The sequence below is a fragment of the Misgurnus anguillicaudatus genome, chromosome 16 (assembly GCF_027580225.2).
Source record: "Misgurnus anguillicaudatus chromosome 16, ASM2758022v2, whole genome shotgun sequence".
NCBI lineage: Eukaryota > Metazoa > Chordata > Actinopteri > Cypriniformes > Cobitidae > Misgurnus > Misgurnus anguillicaudatus.
This window is the reverse complement of record NC_073352.2, coordinates 23084726-23111333: the sequence shown is the minus strand read 5'-3', so window position 1 is coordinate 23111333 and position 26608 is coordinate 23084726. Positions and strand designations below refer to the sequence as shown.

The 26608-nt window shown below is 37.2% G+C and overlaps 2 protein-coding genes and 1 non-coding gene across 6 annotated transcripts in view; 2 read left to right on the top strand and 1 right to left on the bottom strand.

Annotated features, from left to right (window-relative positions):
• Positions 1 to 268: 268 nt before the first annotated feature.
• Positions 269 to 9506, bottom strand: taf7 (TAF7 RNA polymerase II, TATA box binding protein (TBP)-associated factor). The gene is made up of 13 exons (XM_055178486.2): positions 9252 to 9506; positions 9029 to 9064; positions 8725 to 8801; positions 8123 to 8201; positions 7895 to 8028; positions 6971 to 7094; positions 6828 to 6886; positions 6347 to 6419; positions 5901 to 6011; positions 5429 to 5623; positions 2036 to 2148; positions 802 to 861; positions 269 to 548 (listed from the first exon to the last, which is right to left on the bottom strand). Exons 2-13 carry the CDS (start codon positions 9045 to 9047, stop codon positions 504 to 506), a joined length of 1089 nt encoding a protein of 362 aa, XP_055034461.1. The 5' UTR covers positions 9048 to 9064; positions 9252 to 9506; the 3' UTR covers positions 269 to 503.
• Positions 9507 to 9729: 223 nt separating this feature from the next.
• On the top strand, positions 9730 to 9801 carry trnae-uuc (transfer RNA glutamic acid (anticodon UUC)). Its single transcript has one exon. It is a non-coding gene; the product is annotated as a tRNA-Glu (tRNA).
• A 554-nt stretch (positions 9802 to 10355) lies between these two features.
• Positions 10356 to 26608, top strand: part of elf1 (E74-like ETS transcription factor 1) — a 50217-nt gene continuing 33964 nt past the window's right edge. For 2 of the 4 annotated variants that reach the window (XM_073854360.1, XM_073854355.1), the window contains exon 1: positions 26014 to 26330. The gene's annotated coding sequence lies outside the window, so the exon portion shown is untranslated. Of the gene's footprint in view, positions 10990 to 15350; positions 15468 to 26013; positions 26331 to 26608 lie in introns of those variants that run through there. The other 2 variants (XM_073854356.1, XM_073854358.1) reach the window with 2 other exon arrangements.

Genomic DNA, 26608 nt, shown 5'->3' with positions numbered 1-26608 from the left:
ATCTGCCTTGGCTAATTCTTCAACCCCCATGAATCTTTAGTATAATCCCCTGTAAGAAGTGAAGTGACGGGGCAACCAGAAAGCAGAACTCAATGCATTGAGTTGAGATCATTCTGGAAGCTCAGTAATCCCAGAAAGTGTTTGCCAGTATAATTGAGTGGGAGAGAGAATGATTTAGATGCATCTAGCAGGACTTTTCAGTTTGTTTACCTCCATAATGGGAGTAGCTTTCAAATTTGCTGACTACACAGAACAGTGGAAACTTGGCTGAACACAATTTCAAAAATGAGTTTATTTGAAATACTGCAGTGAATTCAATACAGTAACCACACAGTCTTGCATAAGAAGACATCACAGAAGCTTGTGTGACAGGGCCATAGGTCAGCACCTAGCTCTTAAAACACAAATTTAAATCATTTATAATGCAATACACCAAAACTGGTGGAGTGTTTAGCAGTCAGCTGTGGTCCTTTGTAATGAAGTATCTTGGTCACTGTCAGGTATCACTTATCCATCAGTGAGTCCAGCTGCTCTTGCAGTGAGGCCAGCTGTTGGAAGAAAATAATAATGATGGATGGCTAGCAGTAGGGGTATAATTGAAGGCTAAGTGAAATATGCTCTACAACACCTTCAACATTATTACTTTTCATGCTCCCACAGGCAATTTCTGAGGTTAGGTGTAAACAAAAGAAAATGGCATTGATCAAGGGCCAAAGGTGATTTAAGGAAACATGCAATGCAATACCAATGCAAAGTAACTACTTTGTTCATGCAGTACTTTTGGTTTGCATGTAATCTCACCTGTTCCATCTCCTGCTCTTCTTGATGAATCATATCGTTCAAGTGAGACTGGAAACGATCCTGGAAAAGAGCGAGAGAGAGAGGTTTGATGGAGCTGACAGTACCCAGTTTTGATGTTAGCCATTTGTGAATGTCTTGGCTGCTTGTAAACAGATCTATTTGATTTGTGGCCGGTGATTGGAACTCAGATGAGCATGACCTTTTCCTGTCCGCTGTGACTGTAATGACCGCTGACAAATTTAGCCTGTGCCTACTACACAGTCCGGCTGATTTGACAGTGTTAAAGGGACACTCCACTTTTTTTGAAAATAGGCTTTTTCCAGCTCCCCTAGAGTTAAGCAATTGAGATTTACTGTTTTGGATTTCATTCAGTCGATTTTGGGTCTGGCGGTACCACTTTTAGCATAGCTTAGCATAATTCATTGAATCTGATTAGACCATTAGCATCGCACTCAAAAATAAAAAAGAGTTTAGACATTTTCCTATTTAAAACTTGACTCTTCTGTAGTTACATTGAGTACTAAGACTGACGGAAAATAGTCCCCTTGGTAACTTTCAATAGCTGGGAACTATTTCCAGGAACTGCGTTATATCATTGCACCTGCTGCAGCAATGGTACAGCAGCAAAGTCATTCATTATTACGCCAGATTGAGAGTATAGTTCCTAGTCATATCTGCACAGAAAATCGCAAATTTTAATTTTGTTGTTCTCAGTACACGATGTAACTACAGAAGAGTCAAGTTTTAAATAGGAAAAATATTGAAACTCTTGGGTTATTTTTGAGCGCGGTGCTAATGGTCTAATCAGATTCAATGGATTATGCTAAGCTATGCTAAAAGTGGTAACGCCAGACTGGGAGATCGGCTGAATGGATTCCAAACGGTAAAACTCAATTGTTGTTGGAAAATGAGCCTATTTTAAAAAAAAGTGGAGTGTCCCTTTAAGGCATATGTCTGACCCGGCTTCATGGCCTCTAATCCCCCTATCTGTGCATTTGGCAGAGCAATGCTTTTTTTTTGAGAAAGCTGACTCAAGAAAATGTAATATTTATGCCTTAAAATGATGCCAGTAACTTGCTTTCCTAGATTATATACAGAGCTACAAGGCTGTGCCATACAAAAGATGTTTTGCCAAGGTTGTGTGTTTACATGATGTATTGTACCAGAGAGTAATTGTAAAGGTAAGGCATGAATGTTTGTGCTTTGAAGCATTTAGTGGTGAAAAGAAACTCACCCGCAAGGCTTGATTTTCCACCTCCATGATCAATTTCTCTTGTTGTTTCTTGCGGGCACGTGTTTCCTGCAGCTTGGCCTTCAGATTGTTGATCTGCACCTGGTACTCCATCACTGCAAATCAAACGGAGTCTGTGAGCCGTGCGCATGAGTTCTAGTTAACACGTGCGCTTTAGTATTGAGCCCTGATGTCGTTATTTCTAATATTAAACTCCTCTTTACCTTCGAGAGTAAATTGATCTGTGAATGTTCGTTTAATCTAAGGTCCTAATTACCCATGAATCCTTCACAGTTCACACACTCCAAGTACTCAACCTTTCAGGCTTCATAAATACTGAAAGGCAGCTCAAACATCTTTCAGGAAATGTGAAATCCAATACTTGATTCCAATGAGAAAATACACACATTTCCAGCAAATGTTTTTTTGGATAATGTATTGGTACTAAAAGATGTTTCAAAAAAATTCTGTCAATCATTCTTTTAAGTTAAGAAGTACGCCAAGTCCTATGGTGAAACCTTTTTCTTTAACCCTCAAACGCTCCTCGTTTTCTGTTTACACTTCTGGCCCTTGGGGTCTATATGACCCCAAAATTGAAAGCATAATTGTAAGAAAAATATACATTTTCAATAATACAAATAATATATCATTTTTTTTGTTTACTTCTCATCTATACAATAAAGCTGTGTTTTGAGAGATTTGAAGTAGTTTTGTACCTGTTTACCACTGAAATCCTCAACTACACAATTTGCTTTCCTGAAAAATATCAAATTTTTATGAAAATTCACATAAATTATTATCTAAATTTGATTTAAATTGTTTTTAGATATTAATATAGGTGTGGGGTGTTGAATTCAGGCATCGGTTTTAAGAAAAAAACATAAGAGAATTACAGTGTAGGAATTAAATCCTTTAGACCGGCAGATTCCCATAGAGACCCATTCATTTTCCTGGATATGGACAACTGCTCAAATCATTACTTTTGTGATACATTTTGTAAATTTATGTTTATATAAACATTAGAAAGGATATTAAAAATAAATATTATGTCAAATAGTATTTTTTTATAGTTTTTTTATGCATTTTGAAATGTCTGTTTTTACAAAATGCCATAGAAATTTGACTGAGTGTAAGTGTGTGTGTCTGTGTGCGTGTGCACGCATGTGTGTGCGCGCACGTGTGTGTGTGTGTGTGTGTGTGTGTGTGTGTGAGAGAGAGAGAGAGAGAGAGAGAGAGAATGAGGGAGAGAGAGAGAGAGAGCCAAGAATGTGTGATTGAGAGAATGTGTGTGAGAGGCAGAGGGAGAGAGCATGTGAGTGTGTCTGTGTTTGTGTGTTTGTGTGTGTGAGAGAGAGAGTGTACATGTTTGTGCATTAGGTTACACCCCTTTGTATCCTTTTTCTACATTTGTGATTGATTTTATTTGCCAAATTTTATAAAAATGCTCTCTGTGGTAGTCATGCGTGTGTGCGTTTGTCTGCGTGTGTTTGTATGTGTTTGTGTGTGTGTGTGTGTGGGTTTGTATGTGTGTGTGTGGGTTTGTGTGTGTGTGTGTGTGTGTGTGTGTGTGCGCGCATGTGTGTGTGTGTGTGTGTGTGAGAGAGAGAGAGAGAGTGTGTGAGAGAGTGTGCATGAGAAGGAGAGAGAAAGAGCATGTGTGTGTGTTTGTGTTTGTGTGTGTGTGTGTGTGTGTGTGTGTGTGTGTGTGTGTGTGTGTGTGTGTGTGTGCGTGCGTGCATGCGTGTGTGAGCGTGTTTGTGAGTGTACATGTGTGTGCATTATGTCACACCCCTTTATGTGTTATTTTCTGCATTTGTGACTGATTTTATTTGCCAAATTCCACACAAATGCTCTCTGTGGCAGTCATACCTGTGTGTGTTTGTGTGTGTGTGTATTTGTGTGTGTTTGTGTGAGCATGTGTTTTTTGCATTGCATTTGTGCACAAGTACCAGGCCTTCATTTCTGTGTCAAATCTTTTAAATTTATGCTGGATTTATTGATATTTATTTTTTGACAAATGGAAAAAAAGTACATTTTTTTGCATTTCCCATTCACTTTCAATTGGGGTCATATTGACCCCAAGGGACAGATTGATAAAAAAATTTTTTACATACCTTTAGAACAACCGAATCAAGCCCAGTTTTTTTGTGCATGTAAAGATAGATTATTTAGGAAAAGTCACAAAGTTTTACATCTCTGAGATGAAGGGAACCTTTTTTGTTAACCAATGAAATGTCGTTTGGGGTCATATTGACCCCAAGGAACGATTGAGGGTTAAAGGGGACATATCATGCAAATCTGACTTTTTCCATGTTTAAGTGCTATAAGTGGTCCCCAGTGCTTCTATTAACCTAGAAAATGTGAAAAAGATTAACCCAGTAACTAAGTTTTGGTAAACCATTCTCTGCAAGCATGTGAAAAAATAAGTCATTGAAATTTGTCTCCCCTTATACTGCACTATCCAACCACAACACCATTTAGTGCAGAGATCAGTTCATTTGCATTTTAAAGGACACACCCAAAACTGCACATTTTTGTGCACACCTACAAAGTGGCAATTTTAACATTCAATAATAAATGATCTATATGGTATTTTGAGCTAGAACTTCGCATACATACTCTGGGGACACCAACAATTTGTTTTACATCTTTAAAAAGCCCCCATTTAAAATAATTTCTACATTTTTTACATTTATCCATCATACATTTTTCACTATGTGTTCCCTGAAAATCAAACATAACACACAACCAACTGAGCTACAGAAAAAATGATGCTTTGAGCAGCATGGCTATTTTCCGGTCAGTTTTGTCCTAGTGCTAATGTGACACAGGGGGCTGTCAGGTGACAGGCTTGAAATATGATGAAGGTCATGCGCATCTGTCAGTCACTGCTATGGGTAAAAACTCCACTAGACGACCGGTACAACTACCTGACCAAAATACAGCAGCAAGCTCATCGTTCAAAAGCTCTACCTCTCTGCAATACTGAATTGGGAATTAATATTGGGCTAAAAAATAGGGGTTTGGCGGTTATTATATAACCGTGAGACAGAAGGTTATAGTTGAACACCGTCATTAGAACTCCATAACTACCAAAACCGTATAAAAAAAAAAACATTTATTATCATGCTTACTAGTCTAAAGTAGGAGGTCGTTGGGTGAGGGTGATAGGGGTGAAAGCACATGCACTGCTAGTTGTCTTGCTGTTAATTTTAAATAAACGTAGAGCAAGTAGCTAATCGGTGTCTGCTCGTTTGTCAGTTGTTCTGTAACAGACGAACGTCACAAAACGCGCATAAACCGGACGGTTATGTTACCGAACAGTCACATTTGACTCACGTCATAACCGTCATCACCAATTCTGAAACCGCCACACTCCTACTAAAAAAGCCTTACCGATCTGATTGTTCCTATCGTTCTCATCTCGACCTCCATCTGTGTCGCTTAGTTTCTCATGGAGTTGCCTGACCATGTCGTCTTCGGTGTCCATGATGTTCAGGTCTTCATCCTCGTGACGTTCACCCTCTTCGTCTTCATCCTCGCTGCTGCTGCTGATGTCGTTAAAGATCTCCCGAAGCTCATCGTGTTGGACTGAAACGAGAGATAGAGCTTAGATGACAACTTGAGAATGAGTAAAAAGCAATCTGAGTTGGTTTAAGTCTACTGCTCTATCACAAAACCTAGTTGCTGCCTAGTGCTTAAATAAGGTGCTGCCTTCTAAGCAATGTTTTAAGACAAATGTAACCTTTGGAGCTTTTCAGTTTAAAACATTTCTCTTGCAGATTATTTGACTTTGCAATGCATTCTGGGAATTCTACATACATTATAGCTTTTGGAACAGAAGTCTTTTGTACAAAAAATTATTTACCTGAAGAGCCATGACCCTTGTGTCCAGAGGTTCCAGGTGAAGACTCCAGATTGGATAGAGATAAGCTGTTGTCAGGTTCTTTAGTCTCATCCTCAGCAATAATCTCCCATCCTAATCACATGGTAAAGGTTTATATATCAATAATTTCTTTATCGTAACCCAATAATCCCTTTATCTATATAACCTCTGGGTTTTTGCCATAGCTCATTTTCTGGTTGGTTAAAACACTGTGCCGTCAAGCTCCACAAATTGGTACGTGACTCAACACTTATACGAGCATGCACCATTTGATCAGTGGGAAAGTCTGCCACCTGGTGGAACAGCTTGGTGTAACAGAAAAGGAAATGTTTTGATTATGCAATTGTGCTGACACCTGCAAGTGGATTGTCTATGGCATCTGCGTCAACAAAACACGAGAAGGGGGATGAAGAGATTGAAAAGGATACGAACACCGACGGCTTCGGCGTCTGTGCTCAAGAGCCTCTTCACTTCCTTTTCAACATCAGGTGACTCGATGTACTGCAAGATAAATCAAGTTAGAATTCAGCCCAAGAAAAAAAACGTTTAAAAACAGTAGGAATGCATCCGATCGCACAAGTGTACTAACAGCAGATACTGGCTGTGTGCCCGAAAAAACATTAAGAGATTAAAAAAGGAAAGCAAATCAATATAAGGAGATTTATTTAAAACCAGAGAAGAGCCTTGCATTTACCCTCAGTCACTTCAGTCACAGCAACAGGCAAATTACTTGGTGACAAATGACTTTATTTAAATGTAAATTTTATTGTGCCCTCAACTCGTTACTCTCTTCCTGTGATAGTAAACATCTTTACCAACTAGGGCCGAGTTTTAAAATCATCAATAAAAGCAGAAGAAGATCAAAAAGGAGAACTGGGTATATGCTCAAGGGAAACAAAACAAGGTTACCTTCTTCTTTGCTGTCTTTCTGAACCGCCTCTTTCTTGTGTTCTTTAGGGGTGGGGTAACTGAAGAGAGACAGTGATATTACAAGGGTTTACTCTTTACAAACCACTTACCAAATTCCAGTCCAGAAGGGAGGAGGTACTTACTGCCGTGATTCCAAACAAACTTCTTGTCTCTGTCCTTGTCTTTCTTTTTGCTTTTGGAGTCTGCAGTGCCAGTGGGCTCCTCTAGAGGGGGGTAGAGATCTCCATCCAGAGTACACACAAGCATCTAAAACAGGAAGTCAAAAGAATAAAGAATGACACTTAAGTTTGCCATAAAATTTTGGTGTTGGGTGAGCTACAGTATCATGCAAATGTCTTAGGCCAACACCTGCTTTAGTGTTTTAGAAAAGCTTTAATGAGGTCAGCCATACTTATTTTTCACTCTCTTTATTCAGATACAAAAATATGTACAGAGTTTTCTTCTGGCAAAAGTCAGTATTTAGCGTGACCTTCGTTGGCATTAAAAACACCTTAAACACTTTTTGTGGAGATTGAAGTCCTGAACTCATTAGATTAGAAATTAGGCTTGCATTTCATTTAGATTTAAGACAGACTGCAGGTTCAAGCTAATGCTCATTGTAAGGGGATGTCACACTATCCTGCTTTCCTCAAACACATTGAATTTGTACAAAACTCATTGATCTGAAAAGCGCTGTATCCCTGATTTGCCAGCTAATCTGTTCGTTATTATTGGCTTGAATACCTCTGACGTCAGCCGTAAATATGACGCTCCTTTCCATGTTTAAAAAATTCGGTCACAATGCAATGCTAACAGGAGTAAATGTACAGGCTGTGAGCCCAAACAGGAGGAATTATGATAATGTTGATCTTGTCTACATCAACAGGCCCAGGAAGTAAACTGTTACCTACAATCCGTGTTTGTTGTAGTCCAAGAAAAGAGATTTATGTTTGAAACGATAACTCACCTTATGGTTTACCTTGGGGTGTGTAGCTTTTCCATATCGTTAACATATCGTGAATCGGACCATAGTTGCTCTTTAAAGTGTGTTGCTGTACATTTCTTACCTGACAGATATCAGCAGTCTTGTAGAGGGTCTTTTTGTCAACAGTTTTTAGGGACTCCAGAATGCAAGGTAAATCCACTAATTTACACGCTAAAGGAACGCGGTCCACACGCACAATCCCATGGCGCCCATCAGCTAAAGGAAAATGGTAACAAATGCTGTTTTTTGAAAACTGAAGACTGTGTCAATCAAGTGATTTTGATTTATAAATTCGCAAAGTCCTTCTTACCATGCAACTCTATTGTAAGTCTGTCTTTCATGTTCATGCTACTAGACTGGGCAAACCGTCTGACTGTGGAGGCGTATTCCTAAAAAATAAGTTATGCCACTGAATGAATATTAACATATTTAAATGATCAAAATCAAACTTGCTATTACTGACAAAAACAGTCTAGAGTAATAGTTATACTCAATTACGTTGAATGTCATTTTATAAAGTGTCCTGTGTATTGTGTATACGATATCATGCTGTTCAAATCCATAATTCAAGTTTAGGGCCTTTTTTAAAAATTGTATTTACTAATCACATTAGGTTAAAGGAACACGAAGGAATATGAAGTTAAACTTTACTAAACATATTTTCATATTTTCATTTTCAGTCCGATATAGATTAGTCTTTGTACCTCGTTAAACTGTACCTAATTATTTATTACTACGTATTATTATACATCATGCTATTTGCCTTGTAACTCTTGAATTACTCATGCATGAATGTGATTGTCATATGATTTAACACATATTAAAATTAATATCAATTGTAGTGTTCTTCATTGCTCAGTAATATTAAATACCACATTTTACTACAATAAATGACATAATAAAGAAACCAACCTGAGGAAGCCGCAGAACAAACTGACTCTCCAGTTCATGAGGAGCATCTTCTTTGTTTTTGGAGCCCACCTTTCCCACTGAAACAAAAAACAATAAACTATATTAATTCATCTCTGACATATTTACATGAATGTAGGAGAAGGCTTTTTCAAAACATTGTGTGAATCAATAATCAACTGGTAATAACATAAAATGGGACTTTGATATACAGCATGCTCATATACTTTTACTTTATTGACAATACCACTATTGTCATGAGTGTAACAGAGAAATAAAGTGAATACACCATTGTGTATGGCAGTACCTTTCGTTTTGGAGGTCATGTTTGGTTCGCAATTCTCTATAGAAAGTAAATAGTAAATATAAAAAGACAAAACAAATCCATTTTTTTTTGATAAAAAGAGAGCGTACAAAATAACTTGATTACATATCAGCAATTTGTGCAGATAAATGCAACGTTTAAGAGCAAAAAATAATACATAATGACAAATAAACGTAAACCTGGAGGATGTAAATAAAATACTCACCCAAAACCACAAAGAAGCTAATGTGCTAACGTTACAGATGCTGCCTCATATGTATATAGCAGCGAAGAGATGTCAGATGTCAGTAAGTACGCATTCGCCGTGTAAAACAAACAACAGCATAACATGCCCTGAATAAAAAGTTATTATTAAAAGAGGAAACAACACAAATGTTGTTGTGAGACAGGAACTTGATGCTATGCTAACAAGTTTCTCGGTGAATTATTGCGCGGGCAGTAAGGGCATGTTTACAGTTTACTGACACCTGCTGTTTCGAAGCTGTAAATACAACATCTGAAAACCCGTAACACTACAGTTCATATACATTATGGTGAGTACAGTCGATCTACAGTCATCACATAAAGCGACGATAATTGTGTTAGGAAAATATATATATATAACTGTATAAAAAATACAAATATGCTCTCTTCATAACCTGTCAACACGAATGTATGCGGAATATTCGCGCTCTCACATATCGTCCCATATGGTCTAGCGGTTAGGATTCCTGGTTTTCACCCAGGCGGCCCGGGTTCGACTCCCGGTATGGGAAGCACGACTTTTGATATTAAATTAATAAGCTTAACTTTCGTAGAAAACCCTTAAGACGGGTAAAAGCGAGTTTCTTCTTTCGGAACCACAAGTAAAACATTTAAGAACGAGGGTGGAAATAACGTATTTGGTCGTATACAGAACATGCATGCGCACGTTGCACTTTTGTCAAAATGAAAACAAACGTGAAAGGTCCTCATAGACCAATTTAGTGACTCAACTTGTAAATATCTGGATATTTATAGAAAGGGAATGAAGATGTATGTGCTTTTGGAAACTTTATGTATTAAATATGTACTGATATAAAAGTGCTTACAAACAGAAAAAAAACATTTCTAAAGTTCTAAACGATTTTGCCTCTTAAATGCTGAGAACATATACAAATACATCCCCTGACCACAAACAACACTATTAGCCTTGCATTCCCCAAACAGGCACTTTCCGATAATGGGCGGGACAGTTGATGTCATTAAGGGGCCGTCTGAATTTATTTGACATCAAACGCTCAGTATCATTAAGGGGTCGTGTTCCAATATATTTTACATAACAAACACTCAGTCACCTGGGAGACAAGGACATTTACTTCATTAATATCTCATTGTTACATCTGAATATGAGCTTTTACCCAGAATCATGTCAAAGCTGGAACGCTTTTTACTTTAATAATTTAAAGTGTCAACACTGCTCGCACGAAACAAAGCCTCTTGATTGGTCATCTGGGATCTAACGTCAGGATTCTACCAACAACCTGGAAGACGCGTGCGTGCTTGCCGCGTCCACAGCTTGGCCGATGAAAACTGTGCCGTGTATTTTTTACGACTGGTCGCTCCCTTGAAGTGTGCACAGGAGGGTGTATATGCTGGACCAATCGCTTTCGAGGGAAAATGTGAGCGCAAGGAATTCCCCACGCAGTGAAAACAGTGTAACCTTATGTTAGACAGGAGTAAGACACGGAGCTTCAAGAACAATGCGCTTTTCGTAGTTTTTCCCCTTTTATGCCAAAGAGAAAGTCGTTTGTATTCGAGAAGACATCCTGAACTGAATCGGAAAAGAGGACTGAGATGATGGCACACTACTCAGGATTGGTTTCAATGAAATGATCGCACCGTGCCCATCTCCACTTACCCCATGTTAAACTTTAAACTGCCGAAGGCACATTTTCTACATCATGGCAAATTGAAATAGAAAGGTAAGTGTTAAGATGTAAAGTGTGATATAATGTACTTCACATTGTTTGAGTGCATGCAAAGGCTTTTAACAAAGCAACCAGTTGTTACTTTGTTGTTAGGCTACTTCTAGTAGGTGCGCGTGCGCTTAATGATGTGCCTCTGGATTTTAGAAATTGCACATGTTGTGCGTGTTATTGTTTTTATATCACTTACAAGTTTGAAATAAGACCAAGATACACCGGACCACCTGGAAACGTACTGGTCATCTGTATATGATCTCGTAAAGTTTTATGATCTCCCATAATTTTTCTTCATGTACATCTAAATGGACCCTAGGATTGCTCAGGGCCATCTCTCTCTCTCCCTCCCATGTGCACTGAGTTGTTCCAGCATGATTGAGGGCATGTGACCAGAATGACTTGTTTAGTGTTTGAGTCTCTTGTCTTTTGTCTAAGGCTGACATTGACTGTATCAAGACACAGTGAGGGTCTCACATGAGCGTGGACACTCATCCAGTTTTCTGTGTGTAGGGGGTTTGTTGTGCATCAAAACTGTTTTCATCCCGTCCAAACACTCGTTTATCAGACTTTGCATGTGTTTATATTTCACACTCATGTTGTTTTATCACTTTCCTTGACAATTTGATAGTATAAAACCCAACTGCTGTCACATAAACTCATTGCATCTTTTTGTTAATTTGTTTTCTGTCTTGGTCTCAGTTGTTGTCTAGCTGTTTGCCAGATGTTTACATTTTTGGTCATTCAAAACTCTCCTTTGGGACATGCGTATTTAAGCATCGTGTCCGGCTGTGGTGTTTTTAGGATACCGGTCGTTGGGAGGTGCAGGGTCAGGGAGTGCTTGCGTTCTCTTGCTTTGGGAGTTTGTTATGTTAGTCAACTTGGATCATCCAAAAAATGTTATCAGCTGATTATGATACCACCCTCCCATTAAAGCCCCCTCCCCACCCTTAACACACCCCAGAGGCCCTTGGCTGGAAATTCCGGTCTTCTGAAACTAATTATCCTCTGTGAGCGGCTCTCTTAGCTGGTAATATCCTTATTCTAGCTTGATCTGTTCTTTAAAAATAACTTTGAAAAGTGTTCTTGATATGATTTTATGCCTCAGAATGGAAATGCACTGCATTGTGCCTTTGAACTGGTTTGCCCAAAGGCACAAACATGCTCTTACTGGTTTCATCAGATGAGGCACATGACTGAGAATTCCCAGAACAACAGAGGTATGTTGGAAACCTCTATCTAGGGAACATTCCCTGTGCTCACACAACACTATATGACCATGATGGTCAACTCGCATTGAAATATACAGGCATGATGTTAACATAAAAGCAGTTGTAAAAAGTTTGACCAACTCATTTCACTTTCTGTAAGCGCCGATTTTGTCTTGGCCTGATGGTATAGAAAATCACATGAGATATGACTTAATGGGCTGTCTATTGATTTGTCTCCACATCTGAAGTCATCAGTCTTTATAAACTCTGTATCCAGGAACTGCATCACCAGGGCATCATCAGCTGAGAGCTCTGTGCAACATGAGCCGTCTTGCAGACAGATTACAGGCATCAGCAAAGATATTTGAAGTATGCTAGAAAAAGAAGGCTTGGGATGACGCATCATTTTTCTGTGTGTTACCTCACCATTCAGTATAATGCAGTGTATAAATTTAAAAGTATACATTTTTTAAACAATGCAATGCAATTCTAGGACACTGACAAGCATAAACAAAACATCATATGGGTGATTCTCACGAAACCATTGAAACACCACGGCACTAATGATTTTAGCTTTAAAATGTGTAATATAGTAGCATTAAAAAGCATCAGAATTAACACAATACTGTGTTCTACCTTGCACAATGTGTGATTTCAACATAAGAATTTATAATTGTAAATTTTATCTAATTTTCTGCTAAAATTCTCATTACCGCAATGTGTCCGGCTGTGTTTGAACATGCGTTATGCTGTAATTAAATCAAATTAACACAAAAATTTTAAGAGAAAAAATAAATGGATGTTTTGCTAGACTACTTTAGATGACAGAAAAAATATTTACAGAATATTCATGTATAATAATAATGAAGAAAAATTAGAAAAATGATGTGTCCATTCTCATCGTCCGCAAGACCGCAACACACTTTGAGAACAGTTTAAGCACACATACAGAATTTTAATAAAGTTTGATTTTGAGTGACCAAGCACATGGACCAGTTACTTCAAGATGGCTACCAGGTAAGATCATTTTTTACAGTTAATTTGAAAATATTGCTTACACGACATTTTGATTATCATTACCGCAACAGATGCTTATTAAATGTTAATTTAATTAATAGAAGCATAATACTTTGATTTTAAATGCATGTGCAGAATCTCCAAATTATGTTCTTTCAGGTTTGTCTTGTCATTTTGAAAATATGTCAGTGTTGATGTTTTCTGACTGTTGCGGTAATGAGATTTTTTAGGACTAATTTTTAAAATTATGTTACAAAAAGTGTTAAATGATAAGTAAAAGTTTTTAAATTAATGTTCCCATTTACTCCAGACTTTGTTTTTCAATGTCTGGTGGGAAAAAAAGTCAAATTAAGCAATTTTTACATTTTCATGCTTGACATTTTTAAAACCAAGTTTTCGTGAGAATCACCCATATATCTCTCCTGTTGGGCCTAACTGAGTAAAGTCCATAGGTTTCCACAAGGTGGTGGTGTTCATATACAAGCATATGAGGGATCATATGATATGTGGTCATATTAGTAATGGTACAAACTGCACTATGGTATTGTTCGTTGTGCTTGATTCAATACAAAGTTTTGTAAAAGAAACAGTATTTTGTAACATAAAAGGCTGATGGGATGAGTCCCACACCCAATTTAGCTATTATGTTGCCAGGAAACGTCACATTGTTTTGAAGCATGCGTTAATGATGCATTTCACGCCACAATCATATTTTAATGGAGAAAGTAATCTAAGCCATCTGTTTGCCTTCATGTTAGCTTAATAGATTAATATATTTAGGTCACTGTGATGGTTGTGTAGTCTTGCTGCTCAGATTGCAGTAGTCAAATACGTGGGAGTCTCATTAAGCAAGACATCATGGAGATGCAAGGTCAAACTGATCAGCGTTGACTGGTTTTGTTTTGACTAAGGACAGAGATAGAAAGCTCGGGTGATATTTGCAGACACATCTTGTTGCTGATGGCCGGGTAATGCCATGGGAATAATGATGTGGGTATGCATGCACTGGCATATATGCTTAAATTTCATCTCAAGCAAGAAGTGTTTATTATTATAAACAAAAATAAAGTTTTAATACAAAAAGAGACCTTTGACTTGATTATGTATTTGCTAGTTTCCAGAGTAACAAGGCGTATATTTCAGTAGTCATCAGAGCACATTATAACGTCCTGTTTTTATTAAGAGTCACTGTGTGGAAATAACTGGCGCTGATGTTGAGTAAATGTTCTTGAGAGTGTTTGAGCTTTAGATGGTCCATTAAAGGAGCAGATGCGACTAATTCATCCAGCTATTTACACTTATAAATCGTCTGATATGTAAAGCATCACGGCACATTAAATACAAGTGCTGCTGACTGTAGATCAGTGAAAGCTCACTGTCGAAGTCAGTTCGTTCAGAGAATAAAACAGAATCGAATGAATTATTTTTGTTTAAAGGTTTTCTCCAAAGGGAATTTCAGAACAATTGTCTGTTCCTCCCTCGGGCTTTGATGTGAATTATTTAAATGGACTGAGACATTAGGTATTCATCTGGCATAATACTTTCCAGTGTCTGTGTCCTCAGAGAGAAAACATGCTATTTTGACCAGTAAGCTTTGAAAGAGACGACACTACCATCAGCTCGGTTTTTGATATGTAGTGAAAGTAAAGACAAAGATAATTACTCCAGATAAATGAAATGTTTGATTGATTGAAAATCCCGGCCGCTATTTAGAAAAGGTGTTTCTGTGCTTATAGATAATGCTTTGTGGACTCCTCTGATCAATACTGTCCGTCTGTATATATGTGTGATTTGAACTGTCTGGAATGTTGGCCTTGCTCTTGGTGTAATGTTTAATTGCTTGAGGTTTTTCGAGGAGACACGTGTAACTAGAGGGTGCTAACTTTCTTGTAAAGTCCGACATTTGACATGTAAGTGAAAAAATTAGCAAAGTTTTATTTATCTTAAAAATGGCAATCCTCAAAAAAGGTTATGCCTCATTTTTCCCTGCTAGTGGTTAACAATGTACATAATTACAATGATATCAAATTCCAACTTTGTGTAGCTAAAGGTAATACATTAACCTAGCAGAGTGTTAATATAAACTACCCTAGGGTTTCTCAGTGGGAGTGTCTTTATTTACCTGTTCGTAGCTGTGGACATTTTATCACACAGTGTTGGTCATGGAAGAAGTGACTCACCACCTCAAGTGTTGTCCTGGAATTTCCTTGAGAAACTCCCTTGATCCCACTGCACATCATCCACATCTTTGAGGTCAGAAAAGTTGTATCTGTTCATGATTTGATGTTTTTTAGTTGACCACATTAAGTTTCTGGTCCAATTCCAGTTTACAAATGTTTTAGTGCTGCCACAGACCCCTCTGGATTGTGGTGTGGCATTCAATTAACCTTTACTTCATCAGTGAATTGAAGCATGTAATGAACTGAACTTTGGTCACCTAGGAGTTTAGAAGGGCATGTTTATGGTGAAACTGTTTGTAAGGTTCATTTCCCAGCAAAACCTTTATTCATACATGTTCATGAATGTTTACCTCCAGTTTAACACCATAATCCTTCAAGGCATCAGATCTCGGCATTAACCATATTCCTCTAGACTTTATGGTTCTTCTTTCTGGATTTGATTTTGTTCTGCTGCCCTTTTCTTTTCGCTTTTCTTAATTTGTGCTCAGAGATTTGAAGCAGTCAGTACCTGACCTCAGATTCTCACAAACAACATGACCAGCCCTGAGAAGTGCTTTGTCTTTGTCGATTATCTCAAGGTTCTGTCTATTTTTGGACCTGTTCATTAATCCCAAATGCATTTCGTGTCGCAGCGTGCACTGTTATAAGGGGAGAATGAAGTTGCGTTGATTCAATGGCTAAAAAATTAATTTAGTACGTTTTTAGTAAAAAAAATTCTGTTTTTTGTTGTTAAGATAATTTCATATCAGTTGGTCAGTTTATATTGACTTCAACCTGTTATGACATGTCAGGGCTCAACATAAAGGACTGCCCGGTGGCCCGGGGCAAGCGTGAGAGACATTCTGGCCAGTAAACAGTATTGTCACTTGCCCGGTCGGGCCAGTGCTTCGCCCTCATTCACTAAAATATATTTTCTGCCTGTGGCTGTATGTCTGCATGTATAATTATAGAATCTTATCATTGAGACACATTTTAAGCTTCGCATACTTTAACTTCTCAGCAATGTCATGAGGTTTCTCCTACCTTATTAGTTGTTGTAAACAACAATGTGTGTTGCTTATTAAGTCATCTGGTACAGAAAAGAGACGTTATGGTGGGGGTGCTGGCCGAAAATATAATTATTTCACATCTTGGAAGCAGACATTTACTTGGTTAAAACACATGAAAGAAATTATGCAATGTTTGGCCGTTTGCCACCAGTTTACAGGTAAAGCAGAGAAGTCGGGAGACTTTTTTGTTGGAATATGTCTGTGTAGGCATGAGCCGGTATAAGATTCTGGCGGTATGATGACCTTTAGCAAAAATACAGCGGTTTCAACGTGTTGCAGTTGTGCAACACTAAAATGTGTTATTTTCAAATACCAGGTAAAAATAAAGCCTTAAAATATAATATGCTTTCAAAAAATATATAATATTTTCGTAATGTATATTAAATCTAAACATCAAATCAATCACATGACTTAATGATTTAATGCATTTTGTATAAACCCAGCTCATACCTTGGAGATGTTATCACAAAACATTTTAGTGGTTTTGAAACCACCTTGAAACCGGTAACCAGCCCATGCCTATATGTATACAATTATATTTGACTTTTGAATGATAAATAATTCTTTGCGCTTAGCCCTGCATGTACATTTTTATTTCAGCAATTAATGTAGGCTACAGTAAATGATGTTCTTAGTTCATAGAGCATTGCAATAGTGACATTGCATTAGTGACACAAAGGTCATGGGTACGAACCCTCATGTAAGGCAAATGCTAATTTCAAAAAATGTATAGATTGAATGCTATGTAACTTCCTTTGGAAAAAAGTGTATGCTCAATACATAAATATATATTTAAAAGAAAAGACCCACTCAGGACATGATGGCCAAAACCAAAATGTGATGTGTACATTTTAAAATGGGCACCCAGCAGAAAATGAGGCCTTTTTGTGGTTCAAATGTGTTTAGCTTGGACTCGGTCATGCAGCTCTAGTAAAAGCAAGTGGGCTGGTTTTATTTTTAGGTTGTATAGGAAAGGTGTGTCTTTGCACTTTGTCAGCAAAGTCACGTGATGTAGCACTTGTTGCATGAGGGCAACTGTTAATTTTCGACACACTCTTAAAACAGCTATAAGGGCAATAATATAACATAAGGTATTATTTTTATATTTACACACATAGATTTGAATTAAATTATTCACACCACATAAATGTTGTGTTTGCACAGTGTAGAGTGCTTAACAAATAAGACCACCTGTCTGTTTGTCTCATCATGAAGTACTTTAATGGGGACTCTTTTTCAACATTTTATCATTTTAAACAAGAGGAATGTCAAATTAAATTTCTGTTTTTATACCCAAATCTGAGGCGACACATTCAACTTTGAAGGCAAAAATGAATCAAGCTAAATTTATTTTTCTTTTAAGGAGTGCACGTAACTGGGCATCTGAATAAAAATGTACTTTTCTTATAAAACAGTACATTTAAAAATTCATGCATAAAATAAATTATATTTTGGCATTAGAGTACTACTGTGACTTAGCCTGAGTTTCGCCATGCTGCCTAGCATTTATTTGTGCTGCAAGTCTAGCATGGAAACCGTGGACCAATTTGGCCCCTGAAATAGGGAACCAATCACAGAACGGAGAGGGGGCAGCGAGACAATGACGACGTCAATGCGACACACCAAAGCAGTTTTGTTTATCCAACACGGAGCAGACGCAAAGGTACTTTTCAATGCAGCCTTAGATAGTGTTCTAAGTAGTTTTGAATGCAAGTTTATTTGAAAAAAAGAGCAACTTTTGGCTTTAAACAATTTCATATCCAAGAAGGATGTTTGGATATGGCAAGACATGATAGCCACAGAGTTTTATAGGACCAACCTGCTAGGCATCGTCAAAGTATTATTAACTTATAAATGGTAAGTGGTATTTATCAATATCATATTGTCATTATGCCTGAACTGTGGTTGTCACAGTGCCACTACGTTGTATTGCTTTTCAATATCAATATACAGCTACTGGTTTAGTTGCATAGCTTTCAGCAGTGTGCACACGTACCCGACAATAGTTGTTTACGTATGAATTTATGTTGCTCTACACATACGTCATCTAGTATAAGTGAAACGATTGGCTATGAGCTATGTACAGACGCATTTGATAGACATTCGTAGCGCCCAATAAACGGGTCTAGGCATTCGTAAACCACGCCTCAAATACAAGAAAATGAGCATATGGTTCCCAGACCACATTTCATTCTCTATATGACTGGTCTTGTGTTAGCCTGGCTAACTGTGACTAAAGATCTTACAGATACTGGTGGATTAAGCATTACAAAAACATAAAAATTATTCTGGTAATCACCAATACTGCTTGTTTAGGGCAACTGTGCCTAGGTATGGGCCGATTATCGGTTTCAAGGTATACCAAGGTTTTGAACAGTCAAGGTTTCAAAACCATTAAAATGTTTTGTGATACCGTCTCCAAGTTGTGTTTATACAAAATTTATACAAAATTCATTAAATCATTAAGTCATGTGATTTGATTTGATGTTTATATTTAATATACATTACGAAGAGATTATATGTTTTTTGAAAGCATATTATAATTTAAAGAGCTTTATTTTTACCTGGCATTTGAAAATAACACATCTTAGTGTTGCAATGGCAATACCGCAACCGTGAAACCGTGGTATTTTTGCTAAAGGTTATCACACCGCCAGAATGTTATACCGGCCCATGCACAAACCTTACATTGGGAGGTGGTCGTAAAAATGTGTTGACTTAAACTTGTGAATATTTTGTGACACATAACGTGGATGAGATTTAAGGATTGTGATGTGGGATTGGTGCTGGCAAAATGAACTGTAGTATTAGTGCAGTAATAAAACTTTCGAGTTATTCTGTTGCTATTAGGCCAAAATGTGACCTGTTTATCTATTAACATGTATTAATTACAGACAAAAGACAAAAAGTATAGATAAAAAAAATCACATTTAATAATATTTTAACAGAAACATTCTGTTTGCATTTTATTTATTGCTGTTGCAATTTCTAGAGGAAGGAAAACAAATGTTATATGCAAACAACTTCGTTTATCAGGATAATGTGGAGCTTGTTGAACTTGTTTGTTGTGTCCCACTTGTGTTAGCGTCAGACGGGTTTTGTATAATGCCAAACGTGTTGTTGGCACAGTGCAGCAGGTGCTTGCTGCATGTTTACACTGTTTGATCCAAAATTTAACAATGCGTTTTTCTTTGCTTTTCTACCCATTTTGTTTTGCTCTTTTGATCTACAAATAACAGTATGTGTGCAACATAAAATGCGTTGGTGTACTAATATTCTTAGGCAAGTTAAAGACACGCCTAGAAGAATGAACGTTGCCCAAGAGGCCTGACAACTCTGTCACTTCTCAACAGTTCATTGGTGCAGTTAATGTTTTCTCAGAAAGGTGCAGGTAGTTACTGGTAAGCCCTAACATAAATGACGCTGTGCGTAGTGTTAACTAAATAACTATTCATTTCTTTGGAGTGTATTCTTGGCCTCTTTTGACTGCATTTGACAAAACCCGCTGATCTGCTGTTTTTCAGCCACAGACCCTGACTTCCTGTTTGTCAGCTCAGATAAAAATGTGTGAGGGCTCAATATGCTTAAAGATGTGATATAGGTTAGTGCTAATAATAGGCAAGAAAACAAAATTGTTCATTCTGGTCATTTCAGCAGAAAAGGCGGTTGGTGTGTTGTGGTCAGTTTAATTGGGGTGGAAAATCGGCATGTACTTGGTGATACAATAATATGTATCACCCTGTCTATGAAATTAAGACTAAAGCCTCATAATCTAATTATGAGATAAGGATCATCAAAGTTTGATTTCATTCACTAATAAAAACATAAAAATATATGTTGATTTGACACACATGCAGATTTTTTTTATAAGTTAGTTAAATAAAAATCAAATAAATGTAGTGTTATAAAATATTTAATAATCATATAAAACACTCATATGAAACAATATTTTTCCTCTCCATTTAACTATTTAAGTCTACTTTAGGCAAACTGAGTTAAAGTAGGAGCTCTGTTCATTAAACAAATCTGTTGTAAACAATTGTTCATTTTTGAGTCATTACTGGGTCACGTTGTGTGTTGTGTAAGAGAGCGAACACAGTTGTGATGTTGAACCACAAACAATTACATGCATAAAAAATATTGCTATAATAATTAACTGTGGTGATTTACCTGCACTATTTCGAAGAATGATGGTTTGAGATTCAGGCTAGGGTTGTTCCGATTACGATACCAGTATCGGAAATGCGTCCGATACCACAAATATTCTGGCATCGGTATCGGCGAGTACGTGAACAATCGCACCCATCTGATACCATTTTCCTGCCCGCTATAGGTAACGCTAAAGCTAACACTGCAAAGCAACTAATCTCTTCTTCGCTGCTCTAATCGCAAACACAGTTGCCACAAGGAACGACTGTTTAGAGCGGTGAAGAAGAAAAGAAATGCGCAGCTGTATGTCCCCTATATATGCAGATAAACACCCAGGTATCGGATCAGTACTCTGTATCGGCCGATACCCTGAGCTAGGGCTGGGCGATTTGACCTAAAATCAAAACCTCGGTTAATCTAACATTTGACATCGGTTACGATTAATAAACGATTATTTTTTTGCCTCATAGTTCCCTGACAAGGTTGGAAAGTTTAGGGCACACCTTAAATCAGCCTGCAATGCAATTATTCACATTTTTTCCCAAAATAACTGCATTACTGAAAAATATTAAATAGACTTAACTCTATGCAGATGTTGCATGTCATTATCTACAATTGATGAAACTTTCAGAATGGGAAGTTATGAACCAAAGAATCATACAACCCCCATGACTAATTATAGACATAAGATACATACATAATAAGTTGTATCCAGATAGCATATTGTAATGAGATGAGTAGGGCAAAATACATACTTGGACTGTATCCTTTACACGTTTCTTGTATTCAATCCATTTTTTCTTAACTGGGCACTGATGTCTAAGCCATTTATTCTCATCTGTAATGCTTTTGGTGTTAATGTAGACTAGAAGTTCTCCCGTTCTCTCTCTCCGTCATCTCTGAAGTGTCAAATTAAACTCACGCGGGCGCGTCTTTTCGCGGTTTTGAGTGAGTGAGATGTAATGACATTACCCGGGCTGCTTAGAGACCCATCGGTAGATTAAACTGAGCGCGTGTGCGGTAAAAACCCGATCGCGCATTCCGTATTTTTGTCACAGGTGCCTGCACATTCGCGATTACTTCTTAAAAAAAAGTACTGTGCTTCTTTTGGGCACTAGATGATCCTGCTGCTCAGTTAAACAGTGTTTGATTTCTCCTCCATGTTTCGCTGTGCCACTGACAGGACAGGGCGGAGTTACGCAACATCACACACAGCAGTTTGTTTTTAAAGGGAAAGTATTAACAGGATTAAAAACCGAAATAGCCGACATGATAAAATTATGTCGGTTAGAGGCTCTGAATTTCGGTTTCGGTTATTTTTCGATTAATCGCCCAGCCCTACCCTGAGCCCAGGTATCGGAATCAGTATCGGGAAGAGAAAAATGGTATTGGAAAATTTCTAATTCAGGTGCACATCAGTTGAGGAACGTTGTCCATATCTAGGCCTGTCATAATAGCTACTTTCGATAGGTAAGTTAATTGCCCCAGAAATAATGGCGATAGTATTGTCTTTTTAAGATCGTTTTATGTCACTGATTAGATATGACAATAAAATAGCATAATAATGTAAGAACATCCTTTCTAAGAACACAACTTTGATTTTTAAGAATATTAGGATAAAATATATGAAATATTATTATGAAATTGGAATGTAAGAAAAAAATTATATTCTATTTAAAACAAATAAATATTACAAAATATGCCTTTCAATTTTAAACAGCTAATAGATTGTTCAGTGTAAATCCCAGCTTCACAGTGTTAATTGTTTAAGACGAGTGTTACTCTGATCGCATCTGTGAGTATGCGCGTCTCTACCCGCAGCCACGTGTATAATAGCTACACCTCAGATCTAAACATTAGATGTTATGGTTATGTTTAAGATGACTTTTAATTTGTAGCCTATAGCTGTTTTCATCGCCTCAGTTTTTGAACAGAGTAGAGATGCTGGCTTGTTTAGGTAAATTTTCTCTCCTCACGTTAGAGATGTGGGTTGTAACTTAGCTTTAAATCCAATTCCAGTCAGATGTATTCTTTCAAACTGTATGTATTTACCATAAAACACGAAATTTCAGCTTGAGTAGCTTTCTCTTCACCTGTCACTGCCCGCCCTCTCTCTCTCTCTCTGTGTATGTATGTGTGTGTGTGTGTGTGTGTGTGTGTGTGCGCGCGCGCGCGCACAGCCACTTTCTAGAAATAACAGAGGCAATCGCGGTCGTCTAAAATGCTAAGTTCTTTTTTTTGCACACAAACACACATGTAACACTATGGTAATATATCACCTCTAAAAAAACTACTGACGTCATGTTCACCTATCGTACGATAAGTTGACAGGCCTATCCATATCTCTAGGTACACATAAGATAATTTCATGTCAAACTGAAGAGTTCTTCCGTTGACATTCCTAAAACAGAAAGTTGGGGCAGTAAGGGGAGAACCGGGGCAAAAGTAACATGGGACGAAAGTAACAAAACGCATTGTGTTTCTCGTTTCATGTGTTACACTACTGATCAATCTACAGGTTATTTAGTGCTCAATAGGGCTTGGGCGCCGCGTTGCATTCTGGGACGTGGCGGCCATGTTGGTACCCTCGCGAATGTAATCATACAGCAAGTTGAACGAGGAGAAGCGGCAGAGTTGGGAGAATTAAAAGAAAGAAAAAAGATGTTAAAATCCGGAAAAGTATGTGTAATTTACTGGGATACGTTAAACAGGGAAGCAGAGACCGGTATGTGGACAAAATCGGAACTATTAACGGTTGGGATCCATATGAAAAAAGAGTCATTTAAAATAACAGCGTTGTTGTTGTAAGAGCACGATTTCACGCCAATCTGTAAGCAAAGTCACGTATGACCTAGCTTCACAACTAGCTTAGTTAATGCAGCAGTTTTTGCTGTCAGCAGAGGGATAGCAACAGAAAGATGAATGTTGAAATGTTCCCGTATTTTGGGCGAGTAAACCGGGACATTTCCCTTATGTTCAATGTTGACTTAAGCTATATAAATTAATATTCAGATGTTATACTTCACTGTCGTATATATAAATGTCATTTATATGTCATGTATACACATTACTGAGGGGTTGAGGTTAATGTTTGGTTTCCGATATTGAATAAAACATAATGAAGTTTTGTTCTTATCTGTCATTTTTAATGTAAATTACTTTTAATGTGTTACTTTATTATTAATACAGCAACGGTTTACCATGGTTGAAAAAATAACGACAAATTAATCAAATTAAGACACACGATTGAGAGAAAGTATGTCTATAAACAGAGCGCAGCAGTAAAGGAGCAACCAACATGGCCGCCACGACAAGTAATGACGTCACGACGCCCAAGCCCTATTCTGAAGTTTGCCTTCTCAGAGTTTTTCAAAATAAAAGTAAATCGGGTTTAAATGTGAGAAGATCCTGTCGGGTAGAAAGTAACACTTTTTTTGAAAATTGATATTATTCTAATTTGATTTCATTTCATTTTTAAAGTGTTGAAAAGTGTTTTATTCTCAACAATTACTACTGTTGGTTGCTTTTGAAAATTTCATTTCATTATTTTTTACAAAGATAAATGACAAAATAAGTTTGCAGTTAAATATTAAGGAGGTTATAGGCATGTATTTTTAATACAAACAAGTGTAACACAAAAATCTTTCTTGTTTTGTTGTGTTACTTTTGACCCACCTATGTGTTACTTAGCAAAAATATATATCTCTGTCTATAACATTATCTTTTAAAATTAAGTTTTTCTGAAAAATGGTACTTTCGACCCTGCTCTCCCCTGATATATATTTTTTAAAACTAGCAAGTAGTATTAATGCACAGAATTGAAAATTCTGGGTCAAAACCAAATACCGAAAATTTTAGATGCAATTGGCCGAAAACCAAAACTGAAAACCAAAAATTTAAAAAAAAGTTTTTGTATAATTGAATTAATATTAGACTTTTTAGTTTAATTAAATGAATGAATGGACTACAAACCAATAACTTCAACCAATAAAATGATCAAACTTTTTTGAAAGTAACACACCAAAATTGTGTTAAAATTAAACAAAATTAAATATTTTTCTTTTAGTTATATTCTACAGAATCGAATTTAAAAGCTTTTTATCTAAATAATGTAAAGTTCTAGAAAACTATTAGTGTAAAACTATAGTAAAGTAGTAATTTAGCAGCCTTGTTAATACAACATGTAATACACAATAATTTTAATGAAACTCTGTTCTGCATATGTCGACAGGCTTGAAATGAGTTTCAGTGACGTCATTGCCTGCCCGCATAACAGTCCACCATGAGTAACTAAAAACTGTACACTACATCATCAGTTACTGACAAACCCGATGAACATGAACAACTGTATCTGAGAGCTTGACTTGAACTGAACTATTTTTAGTTTATATTTTCAGACGTTTTGTTTCTTTCAGCCAAAAACAATTATGCCATTTTCGGCAGAAATTTCTGTGCAAGTCGTTTTATTACATTACAACCATGAACATAACTTGCTAGTGGCTACTGCTATTCAAAAGCAAGCGGTGTTAAGCTATGGGACATTCTCATGTTATTGGTAAAAATGAGTCGTCATCAGTATTTTGTTCTGTATTCTTAGAAGAGAGAGATAATAATTGTGTATGTGTATGTGTGTATATCTATATGGATCTCTTATTAGCATTCATATATATATATAAGATATATAAGATATTGTAATTCATGTATCTGCTTAAACATTAACATTAAAACATTACTCACCTGAGTCAGGCTCAGGCATTATTAGCCAGACTTTAGCCAGATGAGTCTTAACACAATTTTATTATTTCTCTTTGGTAGAGATGACTGTAATGACACAAAAATCTCTGGTAAGGGCTCAAATGATTTACTGTAGTGCTTCTTCTCATTGTGCTTTTGAGTAGTGCAGTCAGGTGGGGCAGTTTGAAAATGTATGGCCTCTTTCATCTCTTATATCAAACATAAAGCCTGTGTTATGGGGCGTTTTATAGCCCGAAGGGCCGCTCCCGGTTTACCTTCTCAAATGTGCACTACCGTCACACTAAAAAACGTAATCTGTTTAGTTGCTATGAATCTGTACCTCTCCTTCAAATATTTATTTCTGTTTTTCTACAGCATTTATTCTCTACAATTCCACTTTTCTACTTAATTCTTGCCACGTCTACATTCAGTTGTAAAAACCTTTACACTCTCACCCAGTCTTGTGTTACTCCTCTTGCATAGCTCAAGGTGTAGCCCGATTGTTACTTTGTCCAGGTTCCCCCTCCCCCACTGCTCTCTTCAGCCAATCGAAACCAGAGGCTGAGCTCACCTGAAGCGATTTGCATATTAGGTCCACCCTTGCAGTTGATTGGTTCATGTCAAAGTTGTGTTTTACAGCTCGTCTGTCAGTGGTTGCTTTGGGGACGTGAGTCACAGTGAGAAAGAGAGCTTTGCGTTTCAGTACTTCTCTTTTTTTAAAGGTTTCAACGCACAGCCATTGCCCTCCCAAACTGTGTGTTCTCATTTTCGCTCTATCTGGTATTGAAGTGAGTGGGAGAGGCAAAGGGCAGGTCGGTGTTCAGCACCTTGAACATGCCATTTTGTTTGCTGTAGACACACCCTTGGATTATTTTTTTACTCCCGTCAACGTAATCGCTGTTTTTAAGATAATTAATTTTTATCGCAGCTTTTTTTTTGCCGATATCCTGACATGTTTTCCATCACAACTATGGAGCTTGACAGGAAAACCCCATACTTTTGAGGTTAGTGTTTTTAGTCTTTGTATTTCTTTTACACCTTTAGTATGCAGTTGTAGATTTGTTGGCGCAAAATGTATGTTGTCTGCCTACTTCTCTTTTGTAAACAAGATTCATGATGTTTATTAAAAATACCAATCTATGCAGCAAGAGCATATTTTTATGTTTATGAAATCACATTTATTGATTTTTTGCTCAATGTTTTAATAAAGTATAAATAATATGTATAGTTGATCATTTTTTTGATTTGATGCATTTGATAGCCGAATGATCCATAATCGTAG

What these genes read in the sequence shown, in the direction of transcription:
- taf7 (XM_055178486.2), bottom strand. An exon ending in CGCCGAAGCCGTCGGTGTTC is followed by an intron (nt 6,012 to 6,346) that starts GTATCCTTTTCA and finishes CCATGTGATTAG; the next exon opens with GATGGGAGATTATTGCTGAG. An exon ending in CGATAGGAACAATCAGATCG is followed by an intron (nt 2,149 to 5,428) that starts GTAAGGCTTTTT and finishes TTTGATTTGCAG; the next exon opens with TGATGGAGTACCAGGTGCAG.